This window comes from Aegilops tauschii, chromosome 7, assembly GCF_002575655.3.
Source record: "Aegilops tauschii subsp. strangulata cultivar AL8/78 chromosome 7, Aet v6.0, whole genome shotgun sequence".
In the NCBI taxonomy this organism is placed as follows: domain Eukaryota; kingdom Viridiplantae; phylum Streptophyta; class Magnoliopsida; order Poales; family Poaceae; genus Aegilops; species Aegilops tauschii.
Window position 1 is genome coordinate 63,681,759 of NC_053041.3, and position 25,860 is coordinate 63,707,618.

Consider the following 25,860-nt stretch of genomic DNA (forward strand, 5'->3'; position numbering starts at 1 on the left):
ATTGTCGGAGAGGTATCTCTGGGCCCACTCGGTAATGCACATCACTATGAGCCTTGCAAGCATTGCAACTAATGAGTTAGTTGCGGGATGATGTATTACGGAACGAGTAAACAAACTTGCCGGTAACGAGATTGAACTAGGTATTGAGATACCGACGATCGAATCTCGGGCAAGTAACATACCGATGACAAAGGGAACAACGTATGTTGTTATGCGGTTTGACCGATAAAGATCTTTGTAGAATATGTGGGAGCCAATATGAGCATCCAAATTCCGCTATTGGTTATTTACCGGAGACATGTCTCGGTCATGTCTACATAGTTCTCGAACCCGTAGGGTCCGCACGCTTAAAGTTCGGTGACGATTTGTATTATGAGTTTATGTGTTTTCATGTACCGAAGGTAGTTCGGAGTCCCGGATGAGATCGGGGACATGACGAGGAGCCTCGAAATGGTCGAGACGTAAAGATAGATATATTGGACGACTATATTCGGATATCGGAAAGGTTCCGAGTGATTTGGGTATTTTTCGGAGTACCGGGAGTTACGGGAATACGGGGGAAAAGTATTGGGCCTTAATGGGCCTTAGTGGGAAGGAGAGGCAGCAGCCAGGAGGTGGTGCGCGCCCCTCCCAAGCCCAGTCCGAATTGGACAAGGGGTTTGGGGCGCGGCCCCCCTCTCCCTTCCTTTCCCCCTCCCCTCCTTTCCCCCCTTCTCCTAGTTGGACTAGGAAAGGAGGAAACCTACTCCTACTAGGAGTAGGAATCCTACTCCCTTGGCGCGCCCCTCTTAGGGCCGGCCTCCTCCTCCCTTGCTCCTTTATATAAGGGGGCAAGGGGGCATCCCAAGATACACAAGTTGATCTGTTGATCTCTCTTAGCCGTGTGCGGTGCCCCCTCCACCATATTCCACCTCGGTAATATTGTAGCGGTGCTTAGGCGAAGCCCTGCGTCGGTAGCATCATCAACACCGTCATCACGCCGTCGTGCTGATGGAACTCTCCCGCAAAGCTCTGCTGGATCGGAGTTCGTGGGACGTCATCGAGCTGAACGTGTGCAGAAATCGGAGGTGCCGTGCGTTCGGTACTTGGATCGGTCGGATCGTTAAGACGTACGACTACATCAACCGCGTTGTCATAACGCTTCCGCTTTCGGTCTACAGGGGTACGTGGACACACTCTCCCCTATCGTTGCTATGCATCACCATGTTCCTGTGTGCGTAGGAAATTTTTTCAAATTACTACGTTCCCCAACAGTGGTATCAGAGCCGGGTTTTATGCGTTGATGTTATATGCACGAGTAGAACACAAGTGAGTTGTGGGCGGTACAAGTCATACTGCTTACCAGCATGTCACACTTTGGTTCGGCGGTATTGTTGGATGAAGCGGCCCGGACCGACATTACGCGTAGGCTTACGCGAGACTGGTTCTACCGACGTGCTTTGCACACAGGTGGCTGGCGGGTGTCAGTTTCTCCAACTTTAGTTGAACCGAGTGTGGCTACGTCCGGTCCTTGAGAAGGTTAAAACAGCACTAACTTGACGAACTATCGTTGTGGTTTTGATGCGTAGGTAAGAACGGTTCTTGCTCAGCCCGTAGCAGCCACGTAAAATTTGCAACAACAAAGTAGAGGACGTCTAACTTGTTTTTGCAGGGCATGTTGTGATGTGATATGGTCAAGACGTGATGAGATATAAATTGTTGTATGAGATGATCATGTTTTGTTAAAGTTATCGGCAACTGGCAGGAGCCTTATGATTGTCTCTTTATTGCATAAGATGCAAGTGCCACGTAAAACTTGCAACAACAAAGTAGAGGACGTCTAACTTGTTTTTGCAGGGCATGTTGTGATGTGATATGGTCAAGGCATTATGCTATATTTTATTGTATGAGATGATCATGTTTTGTAACCAAGTTATCGGCAACTGGCAGGAGCCATATGGTTGTCGCTTTATTGTATGCAATGCAATCACCATGTAATGCTTTACTTTATCACTAAGCGGTAGCAATAGTCGTAGAAGCATAAGTTGGCGAGACAACAACGATGCTACGATGGAGATCAAGGTGTCGCGCCGGTGACAATGGTGATCATGACGGTGCTTCGGAGATGGAGATCACAAGCACAAGATGATGATGGCCATATCATATCACTTATATTGATTGCATGTGATGTTTATCTTTTATGCATCTTATCTTGCTTTGATTGACGGTAGCATTATAAGATGATCTCTCACTAAATTATCAAGGTATAAGTGTTCTCCCTGAGTATGCACCATTACGAAAGTTCTTCGTGCTGAGACACCACGTGATGATCGGGTGTGATAGGCTCTACGTTCAAATACAACGGGTGCAAAATAGTTGCACACGCGGAATACTCAGGTTAAACTTGACGAGCCTAGCATATAACAGATATGGCCTCGGAACACTGAGACCGAAAGGTCGAACGTGAATCATATAGTAGATATGATCAACATAAGTGATGTTCACCATTGAAACTACTCCATCTCACGTGATGATCGGACATGGTTTAGTTGATTTGGATCACGTGATCACTTAGATGATTAGAGAGATGTCTATCTAAGTGGGAGTTCTTAAGTAATATGATTAATTGAACTTTAATTTATCATGAACTTAGTCCTGGTAGTATTAGCATATCTATGGTGTAGATCAATAGCTCGCGTGTAGCTCCCCTGTTTATTTTTTGATATGTTCCTAGAGAAAACTAAGTTGAAAGATGTTAGTAGCAATGATGCGGATTGGATCCGTGGTCTGAGGTTTATCCTCATTGCTGCACAGAAGAATTATGTCCTTGATGCACCGCTAGGTGATAGACCTATTACAGGAGCAGATGCAGACGTTATGAACATTTGGCTAGCTCAATATGATGACTACTTGATAGTTTAGTGCACCATGCTTAACGACTTAGAATCGGGACTTCAAAGACGTTTTGAACGTCATGGACCATATGAGATGTTTCAGGAGTTGAAGTTAATATTTCAAGCAAATACCCGAGTTGAGAGATATGAAGTCTCCAACAAGTTCTATAGCTAAAAAGATGGAGGAGAATAGCTCAAGCAGTGAGCATATGCTCAGATTGTCTGGGTACTACAATCGCTTGAATCAAGTGGGAGTTAATCTTCCAAATAGAATAGTGATTGACAGAATTCTCTAGTCATCATCACCAAGTTAGTAGAACTTCGTGATGAACTATAGTATGCAAGGGATGACGAAAACGATTCCCGAGTTTTTCATGATGATGAAATCGAAGAAGGTAGAAATCAAGAAAAGCATCAAGAGTTGATGGTTGACAAGACCACTAGTTTCAAGAAAAGGGCAAAGGGAAGAAGGGGAACTTCAAGAAGAACGGCAAGCAAGTTGCTGCTCAAGTGAAGAAGCCCAAATCTGGACCTAAGCCTGAGACTAAGTGCTTCTATTGCAAAGGGATTGGTCACTGGAAACGGAACTACCCCAAGTATTTGGCGGATAAGAAAGGATGGCAAAGTAAACAAAGGTATATTTGGTATACATGTTATTAATGTGTACTTTACTAGTGTTCATAGCAACCCCTCAGTATTTGATACTAATTCAGTTGCTAAGATTAGTAACTCGAATCGGGAGTTGCAGAATGAACAGAGATTAGTTAAGGGTGAAGTGATGATGTGTGTTGGAAGTAGTTCCAAGATTGATATGATCATCATCGCACACTCCCTATACTTTCGGGATTAGTGTTGAACCTAAATAAATGTTATTTGGTGTTTGCGTTAAGCATGAATATGATTTGATCATGTTTATTGCAATACGGCTATTCATTTAAAATGAAAGAATAATTGTTGTTCTGTTTACATGAATAAAACCTTCTATGGTCATACACCCAATGAAAATGGTTTGTTGTATCTCGGTCGTAGTGATACACATATTCATAATATTGAAGCCAAAAGATGCAAAGTTAATAATGATAGTGCAACTTATTTGTGGCACTGCCGTTTAGGTCATATTGGTGTAAAGCGCATGAAGAAAATCCATGCTGATGGGCTTTTGGAATCACTTGATTATGAATCAGTTGATGCTTGCGAACCATGCCTCATGGGCAAGATGACTAAGACTCCGTTCTCCGGAACAATGGAGCGAGCAACTGACTTATTGGAAATAATACATACTGATGTATGCGGTCCGATGAGTATTGAAGCTCGTGGCGGGTATCGTTATTTTTTGACCTTCACAGATGATTTGAGCAGATATGGGTATATCTACTTGATGAAACATAAGTCTGAAACATTTGAAAAGTTCAAAGAATTTCAGAGTGAAGTGGAAAATCATCGTGACAAGAAAATAAAGTTTCTACGATCTGATAGCAGAGACAAATATTTGAGTTACGAGTTTGGTTTTCAATTAAAACAATGTGGAATAGTTTCACAAATTCGTGCCACCTGGAACATCACAACATAATGGTGTGTCCGAACGTCATAACCGTACTTTATTGGATATAGTGCAATCTATGATGTTTCTTACCGATTTACCACTATAGTTTTGGGGTCATGCATTAGAGACAGCCGCATTCACGTTAAAAAGGGCACCATCTAAATCCGTTGAGACGACACCGTATGAACTGTGGTTTGGCAAGAAACCAAAGTTGTCGTGTCTTCAAAGTTTGGGGTTGCGATACTTATGTGAAAAAGTTTCATCCTGATAAGGTCAAACCCAAATCGGAGAAATGTATCTCCATAGGATACCCAAAGGAGACAGTTGGGTACAACTTCTATCACAAATCCGAAGGCAAGACATTCGTTGCTAAGAATGGATCGTTTCTAGAGAAGGAGTTTCTCTCGAAAGAAGTGAGTGGGAGAAAAGTAGAACTTGATGAGGTAACTGTACCTGCTCCCTTATTGGAAAGTAGTTCATCACAGAAATCTGTTCCTATGACTACTACACCAATTAGTGAGGAAGCTAATGATGATGATCATGTAACTTCAGATCAAGTTACTACCGAACCTCGTAGGTCAACCAGAGTAGGTCCGCACCAGAGTGGTACGGTAATCCTATTCTGGAGGTCATGTTACTTGACCATGACGAACCTAAGAACTATGAGGAAGCGATGATGAGCCCAGATTCCACGAAATGGCTTGAGGCCATGAAATCTGAGATGGGATCCATGTATGAGAACAAAGTGTGGACTTTGGTTGACTTGCCCGATGATCGGCAAGCCATAGAAAATAAATAGATCTTCAAGTGGAAGACGCTGATAGTAGTGTTACTATCTACAAAGCTAGACTTGTTGAAAAAGGTTTTTGACAAAGTTCAAGGTGTTGACTACGATGAGATTTTCTCACTCGTAGCGATGCTTAAGTCTGTCCGAATCATGTTAGCAAATTGCCACATTTTATGAAATCTGGCAAATGGATGTCAAAAACTACATTCCTTAATGGATTTCTTAAAGAAGAGTTGTATATGATGCAACCAGAAGGTTTTATCGATCCTAAAGGTGCTAACAAAATGTGCAAGCTCTAGCGATCCATCTATGGACTGGTGCAAGCATCTCGGAGTTGGAATATACGCTTTGATAAATTGATCAAAGCATATAGTTTTATACAGACTTGCGGTGAAGCATGTATTTACAAGAAAGTGAGTGGGAGCACTACAGGATTTCTGATAAGTATATGTGAATGACATATTGTTGATCGGAAATAATGTAGAATTATTCTGCAAAGCATAAAGGAGTGTTTGAAAGGAGTTTTTCAAAGAAAGACCTCGGTGAAGTTGCTTACATATTGAGCATCAAGATCTATAGAGATAGATCAAGACGCTTGATAAGTTTTTTCAATGAGTACATACCTTGACAAGATTTTGAAGTAGTTCAAAATGGAACAGTCAAAGAAATAGTTCTTGCCTGTGTTACAAGGTGTGAAATTGAGTAAGACTCAAAGCCCGACCACGGCAGAAGATAGAAAGAGAATGAAAGTCATTCCCTATGCCTCAGCCATAGGTTCTATAAAGTATGCCATGCTGTGTACCAGATCTATTGTATACCCTACACTGGGTTAAGCAAGGGAGTACAATAGTGATCTAGGAGTAGATCACTGAACAGCGGTCAAAATTATCCTTAGTGGAATAAGGATATGTTTCTCGATTATGGAGGTGACAAAAGGTTCGTCGTAAAGAGTTACGTCGATGCAAACTTTGACACAGATCTGGATGACTCTAAGTCTCGATCTAGATACATATTGAAAGTGGGAGCAATAGCTAGAGTAGCTCCGTGCAGAGCATTGTTGACATAGAAATTTGCAAAATACATACGGATCTGAATGTGGCAGACCCGTTGACTAAACTTCTCTCATAAGCAAAACATGATCACACCTTAGTACTCTTTGCGTGTTAATCACATAGCTATGTGAACTAGATTATTGACTCTAGTAAACCTTTTGGGTGTTGGTCATATGACGATGTGAACTATGGGTGTTAATCACATGGTGATGTGAACTATTGGTGTTAAATCACATGGTGATGTGAACTAGATTATTGACTCTAGTGCAAGTGGAAGACTGAAGGAAATATGCCCTAGAGGCAATAATAAAGTTATTATTTATTTCCTTATTTCATGATAAATGTTTATTATTCATGCTAGAATTGTATTAGCCGAAAACATAATACATGTGTGAATACATTGACAAACATAGTGTCACTAGTATGCCTCTACTTGACTAGCTCGTTGATCAAAGATGGTTGAGTTTCCTAGCCATAGACATGAGTTGTCATTTGATTAACGGGATCACATCATTAGGAGAATGATGTGATTGACTTGACCCATTTCGTTAGCTTAGCACTTGATCGTTTAGTATGTTGCTATTGCTTTCTTCATGACTTATACATGTTCCTATGACTATGAGATTATGCAACTCCCGTTTACCGGAGGAACACTTTGTGTGCTACCAAACATCACAACATAACTGGGTGATTATAAAGGTGCTCTACAGGTGTCTCCGAAGGTACTTGTTGGGTTGGCGTATTTCGAGATTAGGATTTGTCACTCCGATTGTCGGAGAGGTATCTCTGGGCCCACTCGGTAATGCACATCACTATAAGCCTTGCAAGCATTGCAACTAATGAGTTAGTTGCGGCTTGATGTATTACAGAACGAGTAAAGAGACTTGCCGGTAACGAGATTGAACTAGGTATTGAGATACCGACGATCGAATCTCGGGCAAGTAACATACCGATGACAAAGGGAACAACGTATGTTGTTATGCGGTTTGACCGATAAATATCTTCGTAGAATATGTGGGAGCCAATATGAGCATCCAGGTTCCGCTATTTGTTATTGACCGGAGACGTGTCTCGGTCATGTCTACATAGTTTTCGAACCCGTAGGGTCCGCACGCTTAAAGTTCGGTGACGATTTGTATTATGAGTTTATGTGTTTTGATGTACCAAAGGTAGTTCGGAGTCCCGGATGAGATCGGGGACATGACGAGGAGTCTCGAAATGGTCGAGACGTAAAGATCGATATATTGGATGACTATATTCGGACATCGGAAAGGTTCCGAGTGATTCGGGTATTTTTCGGAGCACCGGGGAGTTACGGGAATACGGGAAAAAGTATTGGGCCTTAATGGGCCTTAGTGGGAAGGAGAGGCAGCAGCCAGGAGGTGGCGCGCGCCCCTCCCAAGCCCAGTGCGAATTGGACAAGGGGTTTGGGGCGCGGCCCCCCTCTCCCTTCCTTTCCCCCTCCCCTCCTTTCCCCCTTCTCCTAGTTGGACTAGGAAAGGAGGAAACCTACTCCTACTAGGAGTAGGAATCCTACTCCCTTGGCGCGCCCCTCCTAGGGCCGTCCTCCTCCTCCCTTGCTCCTTTATATACGGGGGCAAGGGGGCACCCCAAGACACACAAGTTGATCTGTTGATCTCTCTTAGCCGTGTGCGGTGCCCCCCTCCACCATATTCCACCTCGGTAATATCGTAGTGGTGCTTAGGCGAAGCCCTACGTCGGTAGCATCATCAACACCGTCATCACGCCGTCGTGCTGACGGAACTCTCCCGCAAAGCTCTGCTGGATCGGAGTTCGTGGGACGTCATCGAGCTGAACGTGTGCAGAAATCGGAGGTTCCGTGCGTTCGGTACTTGGATCGGTCGGATCGTGAAGACGTACGACTACATCAACCGCGTTGTCATAACGCTTCCGCTTTCGGTCTACGAGGGTACGTGGACACACTTTCCCCTCTCGTTGCTATGCATCACCATGTTCCTGTGTGTGCATAGGATTTTTTTTGAAATTACTACGTTCCCCAACAGCATCGCCCTACCTCCAATGGTAATTTCACCTTGGGATTGCTCACGGCAATAAATAGTCGCCTACCTCCAACCATTGGTGGTTGGCTATTGCGCGTGATTTGACAAGTGTTATCTGAGCAACCCATCCTCCGATGACATTAAGAGAATCCTAAAATGAGGACAAAAAAATAGCCTAAAATATGCTAAGTGGTTGAGCATCACTGATGAACTTGATGAAGCTGAACTTAACATTTTACTTATGAGGACTATGCATCCTCTAGACGGTTAGGTGTTTGTTCTAGAGCATCCAAGAGAAATTGTGAACTGCCAAAGAACAAGTCTGCGAAGGTCCTAAGATTGCCTAGAAGATCTACCATGAGTGATTGAACGAGGTCTAAGGGATCTTAGCTCAAGGAGAATAGGATGACGATGAGTTTGCCTTCTGAGCTTAATCTCAGTCCCTCCAACTAGACGTATAGTTTTGCCAGCAACTTGAAATGGGTGGACACCTGCATTGTCTTCATCACGCTTACGGTTTCTATCTTTTCGCTTCACTTTACATTTTGTAATCTGTTTGTGGTTTGAAGAACTTCCTCGTCTTCTTTCTTTGTGATTGATTTGAAGACCTTGTTGTGAACTACCTTATTCCGCTGCCTATACCATGTTCTGATCTGTGTCCACCCTTGTTGTTCTCAAGGTTGTATGCTTATTTGTTAGACTCGAGTATCTTACTGCTACTTAGTTATTCTTTTATCTAGCTTGCCATGCCTCTGTCTCTGTTGTACTAGTTTACTTCCTCTAAGACTTTTGCTATCTTTCTAGATTTCCTCTAACCTGTCGTGCAATTTCGTGAACTTACTATGTTTTTCTTCGAAGAACTTGCATTTTCAAAGCAATTGTCATATCTCCCATTCATCCCTCTCTGGTCGATATCTGACCTTACAGGATGTCTTCGGGGACACCTCCATAGTCGCCATAACCTTTACCATAAAATATCTTCGTAATACTTCCATGGTGATGTGTGAGTAGTCTCCCTTCAGGTTATGGGTTTGTAAGTACTAACTATGTGGTCACCCCCCCCCCCCTTGATCATATTAGTTGTCGGGCACGATTGTGATATTGGGGTTTATTAGTGGTGTTGAATTGTATGAAGTGCTTCTGCATGTATGTTTCTTTACTTTAGATTGAATCTTGTTCATGTTATAAATCATACTTTGGGAATTCTGAAATCACACGGTGATTATTGAGTATAATATTAGGGTATACCTGAGGTAACATTGGGGCGCAACTGTACATTGGGATTAGAAAGATAGTCGGTATTTTTTTGCGAAAAGAAAGATAGTTGTTAGGGTGTGATGCTCTGCCACTATAAGGTACGTAGTAGGATATACATTAGCAAGCATATGCACTTGCTCATAGCCAAAAGATAACAACCACATATTGCAAGTTTCTTTTATCAATAAATTGGAAAAGCAATTTTAAAAGGTCTGATCATACGGCTTGAAAATCATTTTATCCTATATCATGACATATTAGCAAATACCATAACATATCCAAAAAAACCGATTCGGACTCAAATCTAATCGTGTCCAGGTATCAAAAATTTCTTACCAATATCCTGCACTATGGAATTTATATTCGATTTAGTCAAAAATTATCCTAACCAATTTCACCTTTATTTGGCGGGCTCCACATTATCATCTGCATACAACCTGTGGTATTCTGAAGTGGCTATTTTCTATCGATAACTCATACGATAAATCAAGATTTTGTCATCTTTACACAATCACATATCCTATAGTCTGAATAAATGAACGTCAATGGTGACTTGGAAATGTTTACGTTCTTCGGTCACCTAAGAAATAGTAAACGGAATTAATGTACATATAATTGAAACCCATCTGATGTTACATTGGACCCGTGACGATGTTGCATCAAGTTGCAATATTAGTCCCAGGCCCAAACCCGGCCGGTACTAGTGCTCCGGATGAAAGGTCAGTTTTCTACTAGTGAACCAGCGATGTCTATATCTAATGTCGTACTGGACTTGTGTTGTAGGTGAAGCAACACTCAACATTAAGACCGTATAAAATCTATGCACAATCATCAAAAAAAATATTCTACGGAAAATATAAACAAATACTGCCTCCCTTTCTAAATACGGAGTATAAGACATTTTAGAGATTTCAATATGAACTACATATGGATGTATATAAACGCATTTTAGCATATAGACTCACTCATTTTACTCTATATGTAATCTGTATTGAAATCTTTAAAAAGACTTATATTTAGAAATGAAGGGAGTATAGTACGTAGTGTTGAAACTTGAAAGGCCAAGGGCAAATCGACACGTGCATAGCATAGTCCCTAGCCTGAAAATGTCACTCTTGCCAGCTGAAGATGACACCTCCGAAGACCTGCCGATGCAACAAAAGGAATATACGTACTCGTACGTCTTCTTTTATTTTTATATACATGGAACACAGCTACTCCATTAACAACGTTCCGTTATGTAGCATCTGCAAAAGAAAGGAAAGGAGTGAAGAAGACTTGACCGTGAGAAGAGGGAAGACTTGACCATCTCGAGACAAGAAAATAGACTTTCTGAGTTCTGACGACAAACCTGCGCCAGCCAGCTTCACGGGCGACGTCGACGAGAGGCACGCGACGGCGTCGGCGAAGCACCTCCGGAACCTGCGCATGCCGTCCGGCGGGAGCGAGATGCCCACCTCCGTCCCGCCGGCGCCGCCGCGGCCCTCGGCCACCGACATCGCGCCGGTCCTCGCCACAGACACGATGTCCACCTTGGCGGGCCTCCCGAACCCGAAGTCCACGTCGTACACCCGGAACCTGGGCGACCCCGCCAGCGTCAGCGGGACCCCGGCGCCGTACGCCTCCACGACGCGCTCCAGGCACGCGTCCCAGCTGCCCCGCCCGCCGTCGCCGCCGCCCGGGCGCGTCGCCTCGTCGATGGCCGTGGCCACCGCCGAGCACGCCGCCAAGAGGCCTCCCGCGCCGGCGGCGGTGATCTCCTTCTTGCTCGCCGTGGCGAAGCAGAGGCCTAAGCAGTTGCCGAGGTACGTTGCGGGGACCGGCGGGTCCAGCCGCGCGCGGTGGTCTGCGGCGAACATGGCGTAGGCGCGATCGTCGTTACCGCCGCCGGCGCTGCTTTCTTTCGCGCGGTAGTAGCAGTGCCAGATGAAGCCGTACGTCGCTACGGTGGACGTGGCGGGAGGCGGCAGCGGCGACACGCCACGGCGCGCCGCCTCGCGGGCTACCGTGTCCTTGATGCTCCGCAGGAGGTCCTCGGACAGCACGAACGTGGCGAGGAGCTTGTCCACGACGGCGTCGGGCGACCTGAGGAGCTTCCCGTCGCGGTCCCTGTACGGCCTGGGGGCGGCGAAGGCGTCGTAAAGGTCGTCGCGGTCGCGGATGAAGGTGCGGCCGATGACGGGGGGCTCCGGCGCGATGGTGGCGCCGCGGGACGCTGCCGCCCACGCCCACGTGTGGAGGAAGTGCGTGGAGCACGCGCCGTCGCAGGCGGCATGGTGGACGGTCACGCCAACGGCGAGGCCGCCACGGCGCAGCAGGGTGACCTGCAGAGCCAGCACCGCGCCGCCCTCCGGCAGCCGCGGCACGAGCGGGGCGATCCTGGCAAGCTCCGTCGGCTCGTCCGCGGCGAGCTCGTCCACGCCGACGTGAGCGTACTCGTCCACGGTGAAGCTGACGCCGTCGCCCGGATGGTAGTGGAGCTCGTGCCGGTTTGACGTGCCGGGGGTGAGGCGGAGGCGGCCGGCGAGCGGGTAGAAGGAGCGGAGCGCCTCGGACAACGAGTCCTCGAGGTTGGAGAGGAGGGCACCGGCGTCGTCATCGTCGTCGTGCTCGTGCGCGCGGTGGAAGAGGAAGACCCGCTCTACGGGGGAGGTGTGGAGCCACATGGCGTCCATGTAGGTGAGCGGGAGAGAGCGCTCGGGAAGTGTCGCGCCCGCAGTCGACGGCGAGGGCGCCACGACGGAGGTGCGGAGGACGCGAGCCATGCTCAGCTGGCTACTGTTGCCTGGTCGCGCGAAATCGATGGGTAGTGTACGTTACCTACGTAGCGTTGATTCATAGTAAATATTTTGGTTGATGGTGTCACGCTGATTGATCCATCCGATCCGATCTAAAACATTGATTGATTGATGATGCAGGATTCTTGTCTATCCACTGTACCTTCTAAAACTTTGTGAAAAAAACATATTTTTAGGGTTTTGTATATTTCCAATCGAATCAGGCACATAGGTTCGAGTCGATATTTACTCATGAGAAATTTCGCAAACTTTAATATGATGAGATGCAACCTCTGTTGAAAATGAGAAAATAAAAATGGTATAAATTTAAGACTTGAATTGTGGCACTATAATTTTCTCATTTTTATCCAGATCACAAATGGCCCTATACTATTTTACTAAAATTTACACGTGTAAGCTTGTAACGCAGGATTTTTTGGAACATTTTACATATAGATACATTTCACAAGGTTTGCCCGGCTCCGGTAAGGGAGCGGCGATGACGACGGTGCGCTTTCGGCATGCCAAGCGCTTGTAGTCGTCGCTAGATGGTCCATGTGTTGGGGAACGTAGCAATAATTCAAAATTTTCCTACGTGTCACCAAGATCAATCTAGGAGATGCTAGCAACGAGAGAGAGGGAGTGCATCTTCATGCCCTTGAAGATCGCTAAGCGGAAGCGTTACAAGAACGCGGTTGATGGAGTCGTACTCGCGGCGATTCATATCGCGGAAGATCCGATCTAGCGCCGAACGGACGGCGCCTCCGCGTTCAACACACGTACAGCCCGGAGACGTCTCTTCCTTCTTGATCCAGCAAGGGGAGAGGAGAAGTTGAGGGAGAACTCCAGCAGCATGACGACATGGTGGCAATGGAGCTCGTGGTTCTCCGGCAGGGCTTCGCCAAGCACTACTACTACGGAGGAGATGTATGAGGAGGAAGGGGGCTGCGCCAAGGGAAGGGTATGGCTGCCCTCCCAACCCCCTCACTATATATAGGGGGAAGGGGAGAGGGGCCCGGCCCCTCTAGATGGATCTAGAGGAAGAGGCGGCGGCCAGGGGAAACCCTAGATGGGTTTGGGCGCCCCCACCCCCTAGGAAACTTGCCCCCCAAGCCGGGAGGGGCGGCTGCCCTAGGGGTGGCGCCCCCACCTCTCCTGGTTACGTGAGAGGGGTTGGGAGGGGCGCACAGCCCCTTAGTGGGCTGGTTTGCCCCTTCCCCTTGGCCCATAAGGCCCCCCAACGCTTGCCGGGGCCTCCGAAACCCCTTTCGGACATGCTGCCCATAGCCTGGTACCCCTGGAACAATTCCGGACTCCAATACCCTTCGTCCAATATACCGATCTTCACCTCCGGACCATTCCGGAGCTCCTCGTCATGTCCGGGATCTCATCCGGGACTCCGAACAACCTTCGGTAACCACATACTATTTCCCATAACAACTCTAGCGTCACTGAACCTTAAGTGTGTAGACCCTACGGGTTCGGGAACCATGCAGACATGACCGAGACGTTCTCCGGCCAATAACCAACAGCGGGATCTGGATACCCATGTTGGCTCCTACATGTTGCACGATGATCTCATCGGATGAACCACGATGTCGGGGATTCAATCAATCCCGTATACAATTCCCTTTGTCTATCGGTATGTTACTTGCCCGAGATTCGGTCGTCGGTATCCCTATACCTTGTTCAATCTCGTTACCGGCAAGTCTCTTTACTCATTCCGTAACGCATGATCCCGTGGCTAACTCATTAGTCACATTGAGCTCATTATGATGATGCATTACCGAGTGGGCCCAGAGATACCTCTCCGTCATACGGAGTAACAAATCCCAGTCTCGATTCGTGCCAACCCAACAGACACTTTCGGAGATACCTGTAGTGCACCTTTATAGCCACCCAGTTATGTTGTGACGTTTGGTACACCCAAAGCATTCCTACGGTATCCGGGAGTTGCACAATCTCATGGTCTAAGGAAACGATACTTTACATTAGAAAAGCTCTTAGCAAACGAACTACGCGATCTTGTGCTATGCTTAGGATTGGGTCTTGTCCATCACATCATTCTCCTAATGATGTGATCCCGTTATCAATGACATCCAATGTCCATGGTCAGGAAACCATAACCATCTATTGATCAACGAGCTAGTCAACTAGAGGCTTACTAGGGACATGTTGTGGTCTATGTATTCACACATGTATTACGGTTTCCAGTTAATACAATTATAGCATGAACAATAGACAATTATCATGAACAAGGAAATACAATAATAACCATTTTATTATTGCCTCTAGGGCATATTTCCAACAGTCTCCCACTTGCACTAGAGTCAATAATCTAGTTCACATCACCATGTGATTAACACTCAAAGTTCACATCGCCATGTGACTAATACCCAAGAGTTTACTAGAGTCAATAATCTAGTTCACATCACCATGTGATTAACACTCAATGAGTTCTAGGGTTTGATCATGTTATGCTTACGAGAGAGGTTTTAGTCAAGGGGTCTGCAACATTCAGATCCGTGTGTGATTTACAAATCTCTATGTCATCTTGTAGATGCAGCTACCACGCGCTACTTGGAGCTATTCCAAATAACTGCTCTACTATACGAATCCGGTTTACTACTCAGAGTCATCCGGATTAGTGTCAAAGTTTGCATCGCGTAACCCTTTACGACGAACTCCTTTTCCACCTCCATAATCGAGAAAATTCCTTAGTCCACTAAATACTAAGGATAAGTTCGACCGCTGTCATGTGATCCATTCCTGGATCACTATTGTACCCCTTGACTAACTCATGGCAAGGCACACTTCAGGTGCGGTACACAGCATAGCATACTGTAGAGCCTACGTCTAAAGCATAGGGGACGACCTTCGTCCTTTCTCTCTCTTCTGCCGTGGTCAGTTCTTGAGTCTTACTCAATACTCACACCTTGTAACACAGCCAGGAACTCCTTCTTTTCTGATCTATTTTGAACTCCTTCAAAATCTTGTCACGGTATGTATTCATTTGAAAGTACTATTAAGCGTTTTTGATCTATCCTTATAGATCTTGATGCTCAATGTTCAAGTAGCTTAATCCAGGTTTTCCATTGAAAAACACTTTTCAAATAACCCTGTATGCTTTCTAGAAATTCTACATCATTTCTGATCAACAATATGTTAACAACATATACTCATCAAAAATTCTATAGTGCTCCCACTCACTTCTTTGGAAATACAAGTTTCTCATAAACTTTGTATAAACCCAAAATCTTTGATCATCTCATCAAAGCGTACATTCCAACTCCGATATGCTTACTCCAGTCCTTAGAAGGATTGCTGGAGCTTTGCATACTTGTTAGCATCTTTCAGGATTGACAAAACCTTCTGGTTGTATCACATACAACCTTTCCTCAAGAAAATTGTCGAGGAAACAATGTTTTGACATCCTATCTGCAAGATTTCATAAATAATGCAGTAACTGCTAATATAATTCCAACAGACTCTTAGCATCGCTACGAGTGAGAAAGTCTCATCGCAGTCAACTCCTTGAACTTGTCGGAAAACATCTTAACGACAAGTCGAGCTTTCTTAATGGTGACACTTACCATCATTGTTTGTCTTCCTTTTAAAATCCATCTACACCCAACAGCCTTACGACCATCAAGTAGTTCTTCCAAAGTCTATACTTTGTTTTTATACATGGATCCTCTCTCGGATTTTATGGCCTCGAGTCATTCGTCGGAATCCGGGCCCACCATCGCTTCTCCATAGCTCGTAGGTTCATTGTTGTCTAGCAACATGTAACACCCACGATGCGGCTATATCTCCCATGTGTCGAGGCACGACTTAGAGGCATAACCGCATTGTGGTTTTGTCGCAAGAAGGATCATCTTCACACAATCCCATGTAATGAACAAGAATGGGATAAAGAGTTGGCTTACAGTCGCCACTTCACACAATACATAAATAAATCATACATCAATCAGAGTACACACATAGGTCCGACTACGGAACCAAAAGAAAAGAAGACAACCCCAAATGCTAGATCCCCGATCGTCCCAACTGGGCTCCACTACTGATCATCAAGAAACGAAACATAGTAACGACCAGGGTCCTCATCGAGCTCCCACTTGAGTTCGGTAGCATCAACTGCACTGGTATCGTCGGCACCTGCAACTGTTTTGGTAGAATCAGTGAGTCACGAGGACTCAGCAATCTCACACCCGCGAGATCAAGACTATTTAAGCTTAAGGGTAGGAAAGGGGTAGTGAGGTGGAGCTGCAGCAAGCACTAAGCATATATGTTGGCTAACATACGCAAATCAGAGCGAGAAGAGGAGCAACGGAACGGTCGTGAAGCTAGGAGTGATCAAGAAGTGATCCTAAAACTACTTACACACAACCATAACACAAGAACCGTGTTCACTTCCCGGACTCCGCCGAGAAGAGACCATCACGGCTACACACACGGTTGATGTATTCTAATTAAGTCAAGTGTCAAGTTCTCTACAACCGGACATTAACAAATTCTCATCTGCCTCATAACCGTGGGCACGGCTCTCGAAAGTTTATAACCTGCAGGGGTGTCCCAACTTAGCCCATTATAAGCTCTCACGGTCAACGAATGATATTCCTTCTCCCAGGAAGACCCGATCAGTCTCGGAATCCCGGTTTACAAGACATTTCGTCAATGTTAAAACAAGACCAGCAAAGCCGCCCGATGTGCCGACAAATCCCGATAGGAGCTGCACATATCTCGTTCTCAGGGCAACACCGGATAAGTCAAGCTACGAGTAAAACCAGCCCTCAAGTTGCCCCGAGGTGGCCCCGCGGGCTGCTCGGTTCGGACCAACACTCAGAGGAGCGCTGGCCGCGGGGGGGGGGGGGGGGGGAGGGGAGGGTTAAAATAAAGATGACCCTTGAGTCCGCGAAACCCAAGGGAAAAAGGCTTAGGTGGCAAATGGTAAAACCAAGGTTGGGCCTTGCTGGAGGAGTTTTATTCAAAGCGAACTGTCAAGGGGGTCCCATAAATCACCCAACCGCGTTAGGAACGCAAAATCAAGGAACATAACACCGGTATGACGGAAACTAGGGCGGCAAGAGTGGAACAAAACACCAGGCATAAGGCCGAGCCTTCCACCCTTTACCAAATATATAGATGCATTAATTAAATAAAAGATATTGTGATATGCCAAAAATATCCATGTTCAACCATGGAACCAACTTCAACTTCACCAGCAACTAGCAACGCTATAAGAAGGGCTGAGCAAAAGCGGTAACTTAGCCAAACAACGGTTTGCTAGGAAAGGATGGTTAGAGGCTTGACATGGCAACATGGGAGGCATGGTATAGCAAGTGGTAGGTAGCGCACCATAGCGATAGAGCGGACAACTAGCAAGCAAAGATAGAAGTGATTTCGAGGGTATGGTCATCTTGCCTGAGATCCCGCTAGGAAGAAGATCGAATCCATGAAGAAGACAAACGGACGTAGTCGAACGAATCCTCACAACTCCGGAACGAAACCGAAACTAACGAGAGACGTAAACCGGAAAGAAGCAAGCAACATGGTAAACAACCATCACATAAGCATGGCATGATGCAAAATCAAGTATGATGCATGTCCGATTTAATGAGGCATGGCATGGCAAAGTGCAACAAACAACACTACAAATTAAGTGGAGCTCAATATGCAACGAGTTGCATATTGACGAAACACCACATCAATTATTTAGTTCTCTCTCGTTTATGTACCCAACAATATTAAATGTTATTAAACATGGCAAGGGGTGAAGCATATGAAAACTACCTATCTAGGCAAGTTTAAATGAGGCCGGAACAACAAACAACAATTCCGGAAAATCCTCATGTGCATATTATAGATTTTGGCTTGAGGAGGCGCTGGGCATCTGGGCTGTGAGCGAAGCAGAGGAGGCCTCGCGCGGCGAGTGGCGCTCGTCCACGCTGGCGCTGGACCGGTCAAGGTGGGGTGATGCTCGTTCCTGGGCAGAATGAGAAGCAGGGCGCGGAGGCGTCCGCCCCCGGTTTGATGCAGAGGCACTGGCCTCGAACGACGATGGCGACCGCAGGAACTCCGGCAGGCGACGGGGAGGCCTGCAGGAGGTGGACGGCGGCGGGGATCCACCGGATCTGACGAGGGGAGCCGGTCCCCGATGGTGGGAGTCGAATAGGACGACGGCGGCTCGGCTCCTGCGAAGAATTACAGAGAGCGAGTGAGTTCAGAGAGGAGAGACAGGGAGAAGAACGGAGGGAAGAACGGGCGCAGCTTGGCTGACCGGAGATTCGCTAGAAGCGTGCGGGCACAGCGGCTGGAGGGCAAGAGAAACCCTAGGCGCTTGGGGCTGCGCTGTTGCTGCTACTACTGCTGGCGGCGAAGGCGAGCTCCGGCTGGCGAGGGACTTGGCGAAGGAACGGCGACGCAGCAGGGACACAGCGGGAACTGCGCGGGAATGGAGGCCGGGCACGAATTCGGCCGGTCTTGGTAGCGTACGGCGCGACGACGAGGACAACAGCGGCCATGGCGATCTCCTGCTATAGCAAGTACAGGGACAGAGAGAGATATGAGAAAGAGCAACAGGGAAAGGAAGATGCGCGGGAGGATGGAGAGGGACGGCCTGGGTGCTGGTCTTGGCAGGTTCGGGCGGCGGATGGAGCAGCTCCGGCGGTGGCGCTCGGGATGAGCAGGGATCGACCCCTGGCTCTCTCTTGCGGGTATCCCTGGTTGGAGGGGATGGATCGATGGAATTGGGGGCGACGAGTGGTTGGCCCGAGTGGAAAATCGAGGAAGGATTTTGGATCGGGAGGGGATCCCGAGTTGGGAGAGGAGCAGCGGCGAGGAGGGACAGATGTCCTAGATTTTAGGGTTTGGGTCTAAAAAATGGACTAGGGGTCTATATATATACGAAAGGGGGATGATTTGGATCCTTCGATTGCAATCGGGCGGTCCGGAATTAATGGGTTAGGGAGCCCAAAAGAGAAACCGAAGATAATTAGAGGATATTTGGGGATGATCCGGATCCAACGGTGACGACTGCCCCGGTCGGGTTCGGGGAAGGTTTCGGACGCGCGCGAGAAGGGTTTTTGTGCATTGTGCAGAGAGGCTCAAACGGTCGGACAACAAAAGAACAGTTGGTCTCGAAAGGGACAATGAAGGCAACAGGGAGAAGCGGGAACTACGAACGGATGCAAGTTTTTTTTAAAAAAAATGACGGCAACGAAGTGCCGATGCAATGCGGATGATGCAATGATGAAATGCAACAAGCAAATAAAACACACAGCGATCACGAAAAACATGGAAGGCGTCTGGAGCGTCGGTCTCGGGGCGTTACAACACTCCACCACTACAAGAGGATCTCGTCCCGAGATCTAGGGATGGCACCGGAGAGAAACGGAAGAGGAAGAGGTAAAAACTAAGTTGCTTCTTTGTGAAACGAGTGAAACCACGAACCTTGAGAGGTTGAACAAATTAAAAGAGAGAATACAACAAAGATGAACAAAGTTGAAAACAATCCGTTAGGAAAAAGGAACAAGGAACATTACGGGAACCTTGTAGGTTGAAAGACATAAGAAAAGGGTTACAATGGACAAGAAGTACATGCAAGCACTCCGGTTGAAATGAGATGTACAAGGAACGATAAGGATCAATTACGACAACACTCCGGTTGGAAATGGAAGTCATAGAATATGAACTTGGCAAAAAGAAAGCACTTGGATGAGACTCCGGTTAGAAGAAGAATGATAGACACAACACTCCGGTTAAATGGATAAGCAATAAAAAGAACACGATCCTCACAAATCGAGATGATGAGTGAAGAGAGCAAAATCACCATGCCTCCGAAAGAAAAAAAATAGAAGATAGATCATTGGAATAAAGGAATGGAGAAGAAAATGACAACTTCTGCCACAAATGAGCTTGGAAAGCACCCTTACAAGAAGGTTAGAACGGAGTTGTTGGAAAACCAACAACGAAACGAATAAGCTTGTAGTGGGCTTATGGAAAAACTTCTCAAAATAGAGGCGAAATTCTGCCACTACGGAAACAACTAATATAATTGATAACACCAACGAGATGAAAAACTTCTTTCACCAAGAGGGTAGGAGAAACCTTGGATCATTGATAAGCACCATAATAGCAACATTCCTTAGGGAAGGCTTTAGGTGCAATATGACACAAGATAACTCCAACAAAGAGATTGATGGATTTAAAATATCTCATCCCTGACAACATGTGAAACGCGAAACATGAATGTAAATTGTCAAGAATGATATAACACCATCTCAAACGATAAGGTAGAAAGAATTGCACTTCAGAATGCACGATAAAGAATGCTTGGACTCCACAAAACAAAACATGTGTTGAACACCATGTTTATTTTAGAATATAGCTTGGCGGATCTTAACTCCGAGAAAAAATCTTGAAGAACAATTGAAGAATGAAAAGAATCCTTGACGAACCACCATGTAGAGCGTCCATGAAGAACTCCGGTAATGAAAGGATGATAACTAGAAAGAGAAGTTGAAAACAGAAGGTGAAGCCTTGCGATGATTTAGATGGAGCTTCGCGACGAGATAATGCGGAAAACTTGGAAGTCCGGAAAAGAAAAGATGAAACACATGAAACCGAGAAAAATGACATGACGAACCACTTTGGAAAGAAGAAACTAGATCACTTGGATGAAACAAGAATAAGAATTATGTTATGCGTATCCTTCACCAATTTAGATTGATGACAAGCAACGGATTTGGCATACTACTTATTCTCGTTGAAAAAGGATTGAAGAGAGATATAGCGCAAACTTGAGAAGGTCTTCCACGAACCACCGATAGGATTAGAAAAAACGAATGAAATGATACGATAATAAAGGAATAGGCATCTTGAACGAACCACCGTAAGAATTGAAAATGAACGAAGAAAAGATAAAGAAACACCGGGAAGAATTAGAAAACGAACGAAGATACTTGAGATATTAAGATACATGAGAACGAAGAGATCATGAACTGATTAGAGGATATCTGAAAGCTGAGAATGAAAAATTCTGAGATGATGGGCTCCGGAGAATCAAAATGAAAAGACTCATGAATTGCTCTGGATGGGTGAAAAGAATTCTCACAATCGAAAACAATTATGAGAGGATGGCATGAAGCTAGAACCATGAATCTTTGGAAGAACGGGTAAGGATTTAAGAGGGACTCCTCTTCGGTCTTCAAAATCCGAGAATGACGACGAGAAACACCACCATGAATTGTTGAGATACTCCGGGATGAAAATAAGAAAGGTTGAACCAACAATGAAAAGAATTTGGAAGATCTTGGAAAAAGACATCTGGCTGATGAAAATTCATTCTTACGTCAAACTTCGAAAGAATTTGAGAATCGCTCCGGATAAATTAGAAGAGTCAAGTAAGATCCTGGAAAAAGACCTGTGGGTTAGGGCCCACTCAAGAGAAACACCGTTGAAAAGATTACTTGGAAAAGGAGATTGCACCGGTTGAATTAAATGGCTTGAATGAGGTAACACCCTCGAAATAGTTAGAATTGATGCGGAGTGGAAACACAAATTTTCAGAGATATCTTCAACACTCCGGAACAATTGAATAGCAAACGGGGAATGATTAAGAGATACACCGGCATACGAAAACACTTGAAACGAGGAAGGGAATATGATCAACACTGAAAGCTTGAATTGAAGCCATCGGAGAAGAAAAGAGAACGAAGAATGATAAACTTGAAGCTCCGTTAGTATCTTCCTGAGAATCACCGGATAAGAACATTGACGGAAAAGGATGGAGAGACTTCCCATCAATAAAAAAAGGATACTTGGTTAAGAAATCTTAGTGTTTGAAGAAAAAAGGGTGGGAGGGCGGGAAAAACAAAGGCAACTTGGGACGGATGAAACAAACACCGTTGAGAAAACTTAGAATTGATCTCGCGAATGTTGAAATGATTGGATCCACTTGAAGAGAAGCACGCCAGTTGGAAAAGAATTAACATGACGATCTCGATGATCAAGAAGGATTGGTATTCATATAGAAGTATGAGAACATCGCTTAGGAAAGGTAGGGAATCAACACTTGACTTCGACGCAACTCGAATACCACAAACCAAAACAAAACAAAGGATTGGCTTAGGAAATAAGCCAGAAACAAACATATGATAGATCCCATATCGTATCATGTGTCTGTTGGAAAGATAATCTAGGAGCTACTTGAATTCCCACTTATAAACTCCCGAAACTTTCTGGTTATGCAATCTGGTGTTGGGGATACAGGGGACACAATATATCTCACCCAAACTAACAATCCCTAGATCCAGTTGTATCCATCCGTCAACACATAACCAAGAAAACTTCGGAAATCGTGTACCTCAACCTTCGAAAAGCATCCGTTATACGAGTTATGGCAATACTCCCGAACTCCCGCCCCAGTACTGGGTGGCGTCGAGGTGATCTCACCAACAACTGCATAAAATAGATTTTCGATGTCGGCGAAACTCAGGTATTCCAGAACTGCAACGATAAAATTGTGACAACAACACCTCGGAGCTCAACTCCCCGGGACACTGCCACAACCCCTAAATGTCAGGAGGCACCAAGAATAATGTTCTCGTCACAAAACAATCGGAACGATTCCAAGATACCCGCGTGATCCTAAAAAAAAATTTACGTGAAATTTGAGGAGAGGAAAGTCAAAACTTCTACGTCAGGAGGCCTCACCATAGCGACGAAGGGACTGAGGAGTAAAAAGAATCCTACTCTCCAATATATATAATCCTAAGACTCAAAACATTTTGTTCTAGACTCAACAATGTCAGCGATTCGATCAAGCAGGGGGCTCCTAAGTCGGGGATGGCTCTGATACCAACTTGTAACATCCACAATGCGGCTATATCTCCCACGTGTCAAGGCATGACTTGGAGGCATAACCGCATTGTGGTTTTGTTGCAAAAAGGGTCATCTTCACACAATCCCATGTAATGAACAAGAATGGGATAAAGAGTTGGCTTACAGTCGCCACTTCACACAATACATAAATAAATCATACATCAATCAGAGTACACACATAGGTCCGACTACGGAACCAAAAGAAAAGAAGACAACCCCAAATGCTAGATCCCCGATCGTCCCAACTGAGCTCCACTACTGATCATCAGGAAACGAAACACAGTAACGACCAGGGTCCTCATCGAGCTCCCACTTGAGTTCGGTAGCATCAACTGCACTGGTATCGTCGGCACCTGCAACTGTTTGGTTAGAATCTATGAGTCACCAGGACTCAGCAATCTCACACTCGCGAGATCAAGACTATTTAAGCTTAAGGGTAGGAAAGGGGTAGTGAGGTGGAGCTGCAGCAAGCACTAAGCATATATGGTGGCTAACATACGCAAATCAGAGCGGGAAGAGGAGCAACGGAACGGTCGTGAAGCTAGAAGTGATCAAGAAGTGATCCTGAAACTAATTATGCACAACCATAGCACAAGAACCGTGTTCACTTCCCGAACTCCGCCGAGAAGAGACCATCACGGCTACACACACGGTTGATGTATTTTAATTAAGTCAAGTGTCAAGTTCTCTACAACCGGACATTAACAAATTCCCATCTGCCTCATAATCGCGGGCACGGCTCTCGAAAGTTTATACCCTGCAGGGGTGTCCCAACTTAGCCCATTATAAGCTCTCACGGTCAACGAAGGATATTCCTTCTCCCGGGAAGACCCGATCAGTCTCGGAATCCCAGTTTACAAGACATTTCGTCAATGTTAAAACAAGACCAGCAAAGCCGCCCGATGTGCTGACAAATCCCGATAGGAGCTGCACGTATCTCGTTCTCAGGGCAACACCGGACAAGTCAAGCTACGAGTAAAACCAGCCCTCAAGTTGCCCCGAGGTGGCCCCGCGGGCTGCTCGGTTCGGACCAACACTCAGTGGAGCGCTGGCCCGAGGGGGGGGGTTAAAATAAAGATGACCCTTGAGTCTGCGAAAGCCAAGGGAAAAAGGCTTAGGTGGCAGATGGTAAAACCAAGGTTGGGCCTTGCTGGAGGAGTTTTATTCAAAGCGAACTGTCAAGGGGGTCCCATAAATCACCCAACCGCGTTAGGAATGCAAAATCAAGGAACATAACACCGGTATGACGGAAACTAGGGCGGCAAGAGTGGAACAAAACACCAGGCATAAGGCCGAGCCTTCCACCCTTTACCAAATATATAGATGCATTAATTAAATAAAAGATATTGTGATATGCCAAAAATATCCATGTTCCAACATGGAACCAACTTCAACTTCACCTGCAACTAGCAACGCTATAAGAAGGGCTGAGCAAAAGCGGTAACTTAGCCAAACAATGATTTGCTAGGAAAGGATGGTTAGAGGCTTGACATGGCAACATGGGAGGCATGGTATAGCAAGTGGTAGGTAGCGCAGCATAGCAATAGAGCGGACAACTAGCAAGCAAAGATAGAAGTGATTTCGAGGGTATGGTCATCTTGCCTGAGATCCCGCTAGGAAGAAGATCAAATCCATGAAGAAGACAAACGGACGTAGTCGAACGAATCCTCACAACTCCGGAACGAAACCGAAGCTAACGAGAGACGTAAACCGGAAAGAAGCAAGCAACATGGTAAACAACCATCACATAAGCATGGCATGATGCAAAATCAAGTATGATGCATGTCCGATTTAATGAGGCATGGCATGGCAAAGTGCAACAAACAACACTACAAATTAAGTGGAGCTCAATATGCAACAAGTTGCATATTGACGAAACACCACATCAATTATTTAGTTCTCTCTCATTTATGTACCCAACAATATTAAATGTTATTAAACATGGCAAGGGGTGAAGCATATGAAAACTACCTATCTAGGCAAGTTTAAATGAGGCCGGAACAACACTACTACAAAAACAGCTATAGCCAATATGGACACTAATGACGCACTGTACATGCGGTGCGCCATTACTAAATACTAATGGCGCACCATGTGTTGGTGCGCCATTAGTGTGCAAATACTAATGGCGCACCACATCCACGGTGCGCCATTAGTAAAAAAAAATTCTTTTAATTTTTCAAAACTACTAATGGCGCACCGTGGGATGGTGCGCCATTACTAGTTCAACTAGTAATGGCGCACCACTCCCACGGTGCGCCATTAGTAAAAAAAAATTCTTTTAATTTTTTCAAAACTACTAATGGCGCACTATGGGATGGTGCGCCATTACTAGTTCAACTAGTAATGGTGCACCACTCCCACGGTGCGCCATTAGTAATTATGTTTCAAAAAAAGAGCTCACGAGATAGAGCCCACCCAACTCCACCGAACGCCTCCTCCCTCTCTGTCTCGCGACCTCTCTCCTCTGTCCCCCACGAACCCCTCTCCCTCGTCGCCGCCACCACCCACGCCGGCCTATTTCGGCGAGCTCCCGCTGCGGGAAGCATTCCCCCAACCTCCCGAAGCTCCAGGCCTCCTTCCCCTCCGGCCAGAATCAGCGCTCCCACCCTCCATCGTCCCTCGTAGCTAGCTAGGGATTCGGCCGCCACCTCACCTCCGGCGAC

At 45.8% G+C, this 25,860-nt stretch overlaps 1 protein-coding gene across 1 annotated transcript; it reads right to left on the reverse strand.

Moving 5' to 3' along the window:
• Positions 1 to 10,699: 10,699 nt before the first annotated feature.
• On the reverse strand, positions 10,700 to 12,320 carry LOC109735834 (phenolic glucoside malonyltransferase 1-like). The gene is made up of 2 exons (XM_020295038.4): positions 10,885 to 12,320; positions 10,700 to 10,780 (listed from the first exon to the last, which is right to left on the reverse strand). The coding sequence occupies exons 1-2, from the start codon at positions 12,296 to 12,298 to the stop codon at positions 10,770 to 10,772; spliced, it is 1,425 nt and encodes a 474-aa protein (XP_020150627.1). The 5' UTR covers positions 12,299 to 12,320; the 3' UTR covers positions 10,700 to 10,769.
• Between the last annotated feature and the right edge of the window lie 13,540 nt (positions 12,321 to 25,860).